This window comes from Heliangelus exortis, chromosome 15 (genome assembly GCF_036169615.1).
Source record: "Heliangelus exortis chromosome 15, bHelExo1.hap1, whole genome shotgun sequence".
Lineage (NCBI taxonomy): Eukaryota > Metazoa > Chordata > Aves > Apodiformes > Trochilidae > Heliangelus > Heliangelus exortis.
Window position 1 is genome coordinate 964,029 of NC_092436.1, and position 10,487 is coordinate 974,515.

Here is a 10,487-nt window from a genome sequence, read left to right on the forward strand (position 1 = left end):
GGGGGAGCGGAGAAGGGGGGGAGCGGGAGGTGGAGACGGGGGGACCAGGGGATGGAGATGGGAAGACTGGGAGATGGGGAGGGGGAGAAAAAAGGGGGGGGTTCGGCTGCTTCCCCCGCCCGCTCCGTTACCTCCAGCCCCGGGCGGGGGGCGCGGTGCATGCGCAGCTGCCGCCTGCCCTCCATTCATAAAAAAAAAATGGAAAAGGAAAAAAAAAGAGAGAGAGAGAAAGGAGGAAGGAAGGGGGGGAAAAACCCGTGAGCCGTCTCCATCCTCCGCAGCTCCCGGCGCTGCTCTCAGCCCCCCATTCATAAAAGGCAGCAGCGCATGCGCAGTGGCGCCCCGGTGCCCACCCCATTCATAGAGCCGGGAAGTCCGCGCCTGCGCAGAGGAGGCGGCTGCCCTCCCATTCATAAAATAGCCATTTTCCCAGGCAGCGGCGGGTGCAGCTCTGACAGCGCCGCGCTCGCAGGTCCCTCCCGCACCTCCCGCAGGGATTCTCCCGGCTCCGCACCCCTCCTGCCCCGCCGCTCGCGGATTAACTCGCCCAGGGGGAGATGGTTCTGGCCCCATTGGTCAAAGTAAGTACGAGAGCCGCGGGGGCGAGACGGTGTTAAAAGGTTTTTCAAGCGGGGGAAAAAAAAAATAATGTTAAATTCTAGAGAAAGGCTCTTCCCCAGGGAAGATCCTGCGCTCTTTCTAGATGGAATTCGTCTGGTCCCCTAAAGATCGCTGCTCGTGTCTCCGGCTGCGACTTTTCCAACAGTAATTATCTGTAACTATTTAGAGGATGGTGCTTCCCAGCCTAAGGGAGACTTTGCATTCGGAAGAAATAGATCCTGTTTCTTGCTGAATTTGCAGTTGTGTCCCTGTGTTCCTGGTTTCTCTCTCCCTTCTGTGCTCTTCCATCAACATCTGCATTGGGGGGATGTCTACAGCAGGCAGGTTTCACCGGACTTGCGTCGGGTTTGCTTGCAGGGCGTTCAGAGCAGAAAGAGGCTCTGGGCTGGGATGTCCCCTCTTTCAGCCTTCTTTGCCTCCCCAAAAAAATTAAAAAAACAAAAATAAATAAATAAATAAATAATTAAAAAAAAAGGCAGCAGCAATACGTGGTCACCTGAGCTGGCAAATAAGGACTGGATGCTCCTTGCTGGGGAATATGCAGCCGAGGAGATGCATTTCCTCTCCTCTCCCCAGCCCTCTGGCTTCTTAGTGTCAAGTACTTCTGAGCTGTCTCCATAATAGGACACTTCAGAGATCAGGCTCTGCCGTGCCAGAGCTTTCCCGCACGACCCTTGCTCTTAACCAGGTTATTTTATACAAATGTATCTCTTTTTCCTTTTTTTTTTTTTTTATTTTTGGCCTCGGTGCTCGATTCCATCCCTGTTGCCTTCCCTGTCTTGCTGCACACTCCCTCACCTCAGTTTTAAATCTGGGCAGTTTATAGAATTTAAAGGATGGAGGGGTCATAAAAATGTGTCCCTAGAATCGTTTCATAAAGGTGTGTGGGATATATTTTATACGGAGGGGGAAAAAAACCCCAAAACTGCCTTGGCTGCTCTTCCCTCCCAACTGCGTAGCAAAGAGAAGCCAGGATTTGATTTTCTGGTACCAGTCCTGGCGTCACAGGAGAAAGAGAAGCCTGGAGACGACATGTTCTGAAAATTCATTACCAGGAGGGGACTGGAAAAACCAGAAAGGGGCAGAGAAAAGGCACAAAGGTCTGGGAGGAAAGCAGGGCTGGAAAGGCAGAGCTTGGAAATGGCAGTGCAAATGAACATCAGCACTGAGCACAGGAGGAAAACACTCTTCTGCTTCAAGTGGCCAAAGAGATGATTATTTAATATTTTTTTTTTTTTTTTTTTGCTGTTGTTGCTGTAATTTCAATCTTTTATAGCCCTGAGTTTTTCTCTAAAGGGTGAGGAAAAAAATAAAAATACATTTATATATATAAATATATATATATATATATATAAAAGCATCCCTGGATTATCCAGAGTAGAAAAAGCACATTCTGGCTGCTTTAAAACTTCTCAGCTCCTGCCTTTCCTCCATGCCATGCTGAGGGTCCAGGATGTCAAAAATCAGCCCAGGAATTGCTGGTTAATTGGGCAAAGAGAGCCCCAGCTTTCCCAGTGGCACCACTTCCCCCCTTCCTCTCCCTTTATTTGGGGTTAAAGACCAAAGCTCCAATTTGTGCCCGGAATCACAATGATCCTGACTGCCTGGCTTCCCCCTTCTCCATAAAAAAATGAGTGATAGGAGGAGGAGGGGTTGTTCTCAGTTATTGGAGCCCTGCTGGGGATGTCTCATTGATAAATGTGCTGGTTTTTCCGTGGGGCTGCTGGGTTTGCTGTTGCTGAAGGGGCTCAGTGCTGGGATGATAAAATTAAAAGGCCCATTTCTGAAGGCTGCAGTGCTTTTTGGAAACCCTCCCCGAAGGGTGTGCAGGGGAGAAATTGTTGAAACGGGGAAACAAAAGCTGTTTTCAGGGAGTGGTGACTAATTCCCAAACCATGCTGGGAAATGCAACATCTCCAACCCCCCCCCCAACAGGAAAAAAAAAAAAAACCAAAAACCTCCTATCAGACCTCAGTGACAGAAAATCCACAACCTTTGCAGCACTGCACTGATCATTAATTCCCAGTTATTAACCATAAAAGCAAAAAAAAAACCTGAATTAATCAAATCATTACCCAATTTGCTGCTGGGATTCCCAGTCCAGCCCAGCCACCAAGCAGCTTTCCACGGGTGCCATTTGGTTTGATTTTTTTTTTTTTTTTTTAATGCAATATAAAGCATTTCCCTCAGAAACCATGGAACCCTGCTCACACGGGTATCACTCAGTGCCCTTACCTTAACTGATCAAATCCCAGTTTAATTTTGTGGCCTTAAAATCAAAGTTCTCCTCCAATAAAAACCTCGAGGAAGAAACTGGAGCCCCAGAGATGGGGACATCAGTGCCCCAAAATGTGCTGTATCCACTCCCAGCAGAGGAACAGACTCGAGCTGGCCAGAGACAGCTTCTTGGAAGTCTCCAGGTCTCATTTCCCAGCTTCTGAATTTCCACACTCTGGCAAGAATTTCATGTCTCGTTTTTTAAAAATGGCAGCTTTCCCTAACAAGCTTTCTCTTTTTTTTTTTTTTTTTTTATTTTTTTTCCCTAATACTGGTACAGAAGATTCTAGCTGTCCTTAGATAAGGCTGCTAAGGAGGATGAAGAATTTCTCTTGATATTTTGTTAATATTAATCCACACTTCATGGAAAAAAAGCTTTTTTTTTTTTTTTTTTTAAAGCATTTGCAGCTTGACTCCAAATTCAGGCAGCCTGGGTCCTGATGAGCTCCAACATTCTGCATTCTCCTTAATCACACATAAACCCCATGCTCTGTCTCCTCTAACTTCAGTGTAGCTGTGACTGTCCTGAAAACAGGAAAACTGGGGGGAATTTTCCCCTGGTTCCCATCACTGAGCCCTCAGGATAAATCCGGGCCCTCCCTTGACATTTCCCAACTTCAAAGCATCCCAGGGCTGGGGTTGCTTCCAGCCAGGACCCAGTTCTGGACTTTCCATCTCTTGTTCTCACGATTCCTCTGGTCCTGCACACATCCAGGATGGTGCCAAACACCTGAGGAAGAATTTCTTAAAATTATCAGCCCCCAGGCAACTGAGATTTTTGGGGACATCACCTGTGGCTGCACTCAGCAGACGTTCAAGTCAGGATCCATTTGGGGTTTCATCAGCTGGCAGACAAGGTTTCCACCTCCCCTTTGAAAATCAGGATGCTAGAAACTTCCAGCTTCAGGAATTGTTCATAGGATCCCAGAATCCCAGCTTGGAAGGGACCCCAAGGCTCTTCTGTACCAGCCCTTCTGCTGGGATTGGTTGTGTGGGATGTCCCAGCACCCCCTGGAGCTGAGACTTCAGACTTCCCAAAGTGGGGGAATCCACCACTTCCCCTGGGAGCCCATTCCCACCCCTGGCTCTCCTCCTGGGGAAAATCTTTCCTCTTTTGGGTCTTGTTCTGAAGCCCTTCAGGAGCTTTCCTGGGGGGTTCTCACAGGGATGCAGCTTCCTACAGACCCGTGGAGGCAAACCCAAAACCCTGAGCCTGAAACCACCCCCCCAAGACCCTTCCAAGTGGCAAGTTGGTTTCCTACAACTCGAGGACTTGTAATTGCAGCCTCCAGAAGGAATTTGGACTGGGCAGCAGCTTGGTGTGGAGCTGCAGCCAGCCCTGCAGGGTGAGCCTGGCCCTGGGAAGGGATCTGCAGGGGAAACTGGGGGCAGTGAGGGGCTCTGCAGGGGACTTTGTTGGCATTTCTGCTTTGAGAAGAACTTCACTGCTTCACCCACCTCTGAAGAATGAAGAAATCCCCAAACTCCTGGGTTTCTGCTTCTCCCACCTGCTTTGCTGTCAGGAGCCTTCCCAGGCACTCACAGGTCCCACCCTTTCTGCAGTTACTCTGAGCAAAGAGGAGCTCAGTTTGCTTACAATTCTTCTGCCTGGCATTTTTTACCTCGATTTTCCTCATTTTTCCTCAATTAAAATGCAGTTTGCAGTCGGGCTGGATTGGTGCAGTGAGCCACAGAGACACTGCAAAAAAATCCCAGAGCTTTTGTGAAGTTCTGGTGCTTTGGTGTCTTCAGTCTCCTCTTCTCTTGACATTCCTCATTGCAAGAGCCCCAGGGTCACCCCACTCCAGCTTTGTCCTTTTTTTAAGGTCTTAACATTCTGCCAGGTCACCCAAAACACCAAGTTTTTTTGGGGGGGATGTGGCTGGGAGAGGAGCTGAAGGTTCTCAGGTTCCAGTGCTGCTCCTCAAGGCAGTGATGTCCATGCTGAGAATTCCCGTGGGCTCCTGGTGAGGAGGTGAGGAAGATGATGGTGTCCTGCTCCTGGAGAGGGGATGAGGGGGCACCCAGGGCCTTTTGCTGAAGTTTTTCTTCCCACGGGATGCAGACCCAAACCTCAAAGCAGAAACAGCTCAGGGGAAGATGTGCTCAGGGCACACAGGCACCAAAACTGGGGTGTCCACACCATCAGATGTCACCACCTCTGTCACCTGGGCAGATGCCAGTGGGGCAGAACCCCTTTGCAGAACATTTTCACCACCCAGCTGGCTCTCTGGTTCAGCCCTGGATGAAATGTTTGACCTGGAGCTGTCAGCAGCAATTTCCTGCAGTGCTGGAACATCTGGTGACAGGAGCAGCAGCAGCCACGTAGTGATGGCCCTCAGGAAAGTCCATAAGGACCAGAAATTGGTGTCCCTGGAGCATAGCTCAGCAGATGAGAGCAGGTCCCTGGGGAAAGCCTCTGCTCAGGAGTCAGAAGCCAGGGCAGAAGCTGGAGGTCCCTGAGCAGCAGGAGCACCAAACCCCAGCTGGGTTTACCCCAGCATCTGTCTGTTCAGAGAGATCCTCAAGAGACTCACAGGGTCCAGTCTGGGAGTTTTGGAGCTCTGGGTCCAACTTGGCTCTTCCCATTCCAGAGGCTTCATCCAAGCAGCTCCTGTGCCCAAATATCTGCAGGGACTTGGGGTTCCCCAGCCCAGCCCAGGGCTGGGGTTGGGGTTCCCCCTGCTCTGCAGCCTTGAGACAGAAAATTGGGACCAGCCCAGATGTGGAATCATTTTCAGCATGAAGCACCCTAAAGTCTGGGGTTCATCTCCCCTGTGCTGATTACCTGATCCTGAGGAGCCCCTGACCCAGGGAGCCCAGAGGAGCTGTGCCTGCTCCATCCTTGTCCCATCCCAGCTTGGATGGGGCTTGGAGCAGCCTGGGCTGGGGGAGGTGTCCCTGCCCATGGCTCAGGTTGGGATGAGGTGATTCCCAAGGTCTCCTCCAGTCCAACCCAGTCTGGGATTCCCCAGCCCAGCATCCCATTTCCTTCTGCCTGACACCAGCCCTGCTGCACTCCCCCAGCCCAGCCAGCTGCACCTCTGCTTAAAACCCAAGGAATTGGTGAAATCCAAGTCTTCTGCAGACACAACAGCCCAGACACAACAGCCCAGACACAACCAGCTCCTCTGCTCAAGCTGCCTTGCTCCAAGTGCTTTTTCTCTCCTGCCATCGGATTCCCCTGTACAAGAGGAAATTGAATTATTATTTTTTTTCCTCCCCTCCTCATGCCCCCTGGATGTCAGGATCATTGCTGCTTTCCGTACAGTAAATGGGAAGAGATGCTTTCAAACCTCTCCCGTTTCTCCAGCCAGGATGTCAATGAGCCATGAATAATGAAAAACAAAATTTTTTGCACGAATGGCTGAGACCCAGCAGAGAATTTTAACCAGGGAAGAGCGACTGCAAGGCAGGAACCATCCCTGCTGCTTGCTCAGCCCCAGAAGGAGCCTGCCCAGCCCTGCTGCCAGTGGCCCCAGGTGCCAGAGAGGCCACACGTCCCCCCCTGCCAGCCCTGGGGGGACCTGGCAGCCTCTCCACCTGCAGATGCCAAGTGATCCATCAAAGCAACGATTCCCAAACATCTCCCTGGGCTCTAGTAACGTGGGGGTTTTGTTGTTTGGTTTTTTTTTAAGTGGGTAATAATGCTCTTCCCTTCCTCCTTCCCAAAAAGCATAATTACTTCATGCTCCAGTTTCTGTTGCTTCGTGGTGATTTTTTTATTTTTGAGGGGAGGGGAAGGTTGTGCTCTTGCAGGAGAAGCACCCACATTCCCTCTCCTTTCTCCGGGGTGACTTGGTCACAGCTGGCTGCAGCTTTTCCCTTTTTTCCCCCTTGCTTTCTTTTCAGGCTGCTGTGACATTAAAATCCTTCAGTGCTGCTGGAAAACCCTCCCTGTGTCTGGCTGCACACAAACAACAGGCGATGCCTTCAGCTCTTCACAGCTTCCTCTTCCTCCTCCTCCTCCTCCTCCTCTCCCCGTAACTCTCTTCTTCCAACCCATCTCCAGCAGGATTTTATTTCTGAATAAAGGTCGCCCCGTGAGGAAATGGCACATCCACCAGAAAACAATGTGCACTTTCTAAATTTGAACCCGAGTCGTTTCCGTTCTTTGATTTAACTTTAGTTACTTCCTGTGGTTTCTTCTCCTCCCGCCGCCGCCGAAGCTTTGGATGGGCTCCAGGAGAAATTGCACTCTTCCCATGAAATTAGAAACTGTGGCAGCAGGCAGCTTGGCTGCTCCAGCTCCTTCCTCAGCAGCTCTTCCACTCCCCAGCAGCTCTCTTGGGCTTTTGACACCGAGGGGTTAAATCCCCAGCCCCTGGGCCAGGAGACCCGCGCTGGTTGGCAGCTGCCAGGATGCTCAGCCAGATTTTCCCCCCCTCTGGAAGAATCCCTGGAGACCCCAGCAGCTCCCCCGGGAACCTTCCTGGCCACGGCCAGGCCAAGGGCTCAGCCCCACACCCTGGAGCATCCCCGTGCCAGGCCAAACCTAGAATCAGAGGATGGGTTGAGTTGGAAGGGAGTTTAAAGCCCATCCAGTTGCAACCCCCCTGTGTGGGCAGGGACACCTCCCACCTCCCCATCCAGCCTGGCCTGGAATCATTCCAGGGATGGAGCTGCCCCAACTTCCTTGGGCAACCTGTCCTGGTGTCTCAGCACCCTCACACTAAACAATTCCCTCCTCCTCTCCAACCTAAATCTCTAAATCTCCCCTTTTCCACTTTGAAACCATCACTCCTCGTCACAGAATGTGCTGAGTCAGCACAGGATGGTTGGAAGGGACCCCTCAGGATCTTCATGGGCTCCAACTCCTGTCCCTGTGTCACCTGTGATTGTCCCCCCTGGGAAAAGTCCCTGCCCAGAGCCACATCTCTGCCTTGAGGCTTTTAGGGATGGGGCTCAGAGAGGTCATTTCAGGCAGTTTGCTGGCAGGAATTCAGGTCAGTATGGATGGCTGACCCTAAAATGGGCTTTTCCTCAGCAAAATGGGGCCCTGCAGGAGCAGCAGCTCTCCCAGGGCTGGAGGAGCTTTAGATGGCCAAGGTGAGGGAGAGGAACACCACAGCAAAGGGGGAGTGATGCCCTTCATCCCAAGGGACATATCCTTCATCCCATGGGAGGTGTCCCTCATCCCAAGGGAGGTCTCCTTCATTCCAGGGGAGGTGTCCTTCCTTCCCTGGACCCAAGGTGACCTGGTCAGCCCTTGCACACCTCCCAGCTTCACCAAAAGGCCCTGTTGGGGCCAGCCTTGCAGGGCAACCCTATAACCACCCTATAACCACCTTCTCTTTCTCTCTCCTTTTTTTTTTTTTTTTTTTTTTTCCTCTCCTTCCCTTCTCCCAGGACCCTTAAGAGCAGATTCCTGCCCCTGGCCAGCCTGCTCCCTCCATGGAGCCCCGGGTTCCCCCCAACATCACCGTTGTCCCCAACTCGGTGCTGGTCCAGCCCCTGCTGGACGGCCGCATCCCCTACGGGCGGCTGCAGCACCCCCTGCCCATCCTGCCCATCGACCAGGTGAAGGCCACTCACCTGGAGAACGACTACACCGACAACCCCACCTCCTCCCAGCTCCCTCCGGCCTCCCAGAAGCGTCCCCGAGCTCCCCACGACCCCGCGCCGGGGCAGCAGCGCTGCGAGCAGGATGTCACCCACCCGTGGATCTCCTTCAGCGGCCGCCCCAGCTCCATCAGCAGCAGCAGCAGCACCTCCTCCGACCAAAGGCTCTTGGACCACATGGCCCCGGCCCCGGTGGCCGAGCAGAGCTCCCCCAGAGCCGTCCGCATCCAGCCCAAAGGCTCGGGCTGCAAACCCTCGGAGCTGAAGGGCCCCGGGGGGGCAGCGCAGGACGCGGAGCGGCACCTCCTGCTCTGCGAAGCCTGCGGGAAATGCAAATGCAAGGAATGCTCCCTGCCCCGGGCTCTGCCCTCCTGCTGGGTCTGCAACCAGGAGTGTCTCTGCTCGGCCCAGAACTTGGTCAACTACACCACCTGCATGTGCCTGGTCAAGGGCATCTTCTACCACTGCGCCGACGAGGACGATGAAGGGACCTGCGCGGACCATCCCTGCTCCTGCTCCCAATCCAAGCGCTGCTCCCGCTGGGCTTTCATGTCCGCCCTCTCCCTGGTCCTGCCCTGCCTGCTCTGCTACCTGCCCGCCACCGGCTGCGTCAAACTCTGCCAGAGCTGCTACGACCGGGCCCGCCGGCCCGGCTGCAGGTGCGAGAACACGAACAGTGTCATCTGCAAAGCCCTGCCCGACGGCAAAGGACACGGGGCAGAAAAACCCTTTTGATGGCTCGGGGAAAAAAGGGGGATGCTCCTCACCCCGGGATGCCCTCAGCCTCCTGCCTTCCCCGAGAGAGAGAGCAGAGGTTTCCAGCACTTGGGGTTCTCCAGGCTTTCTGGAAGAGGTCGGGAATTCCAGAGGTGGGGCCAAAGGAGGAATCCTAACGAGGCTGAAGGGCTCCGTGGAGTGGGAGCTGCTGGAAAGACTCCTGGTTGGGATGGATGGATGGATGGATGGATGGACAGACAGACAGACAGACAGACAGACAGCTGCTCACCATGCCTGCACCCCCCCCCCCCAAGAACCATCACCTGCTCCTTCAGCAGACACAGCCCCCAGACACCCCCCCACAGCTGGATCATCCCCCAATCCATCCAAACCTTCCCCACAGCTGGATCATCCCCCAATCCATCCAAACCTCCCCACAGCTGGATCATCCCCCAATCCATCCAACCCCCCCCACAGCTGGATCATCCCCCAGCTCCATCCAAACCTCCCCACAGCTGGATCCATCTGTTCAGGGGGGGTTTCTCTCTTTGTTTCTCCACCCCTCCTGCTGCAGGTGATGGGGTCACCCCTCTCCTCTCCCTTCCACACAGAGTCTGTCTTTGCTCTGCCCCTCCAAGGTTTTTTTTGGGAGCCAGAAGACACAGGTCACCTCTTTCAGGGTCCCCTTGCATCACAGAGGGGGTCCCACTGCCACCACCAAGCCAAGACCTTCAGTGCTTGCTTCTCTAAAACCTCTTCAGCTCTGGGAAGAAAAAAAAACACCCAAGTGGAGGATGCCCAGAGAGGTGTTTTAATAAGATACCAACCCAGTACCTCCTCTCCTGGAAGAAGCCCTTCTCTCCTCGTGACATATGAAGATTTTTTTACAATTATTTCTGTCCTGGGGCAGAAGGCATTTGCCTGAAGTTCCCCCACTGCTGCTGGTCACCTTCTGCCTCCTCTGCACACCAGTTTGTCTTTTAAAAAACGCTTTGTTTGGGTGTTAACAAATGCCAGGGAAAGCCAGGGGAGGGAAGGGAGTGTGTTTAGGGAATCTGCCCATGGTTTTCATCAGCTGTGCCCCCTGCATCCCCTGGAGATGCAGCCACCTCAATTTACAGCTACAAGGTGCTAAAGAAAATCCATGCACAGGCAAGCAACACTCTAGTGAGTAGGTAGGTACCTGCTGCATGCAGAAAAACTGATCTAATCCCCTTTGTTTCTTTTTTAACCCGAGGGAATTTCCTCTCTCAGTGCACAGCAGCGACAGGGAAATGTCTCATTATGTCCCTCATTAGCCAAGCAACAGG

General features: G+C 53.0%; 1 protein-coding gene across 1 annotated transcript; it reads left to right on the forward strand.

The window, feature by feature from the left end:
* The first annotated feature begins 429 nt into the window (after positions 1-429).
* Positions 430-9,195, forward strand: SPRY4 (sprouty RTK signaling antagonist 4). The gene is made up of 2 exons (XM_071758583.1): positions 430-581; positions 8,248-9,195. The coding sequence occupies exon 2, from the start codon at positions 8,293-8,295 to the stop codon at positions 9,193-9,195; it is 903 nt and encodes a 300-aa protein (XP_071614684.1). The 5' UTR covers positions 430-581; positions 8,248-8,292.
* Positions 9,196-10,487: the final 1,292 nt, after the last annotated feature.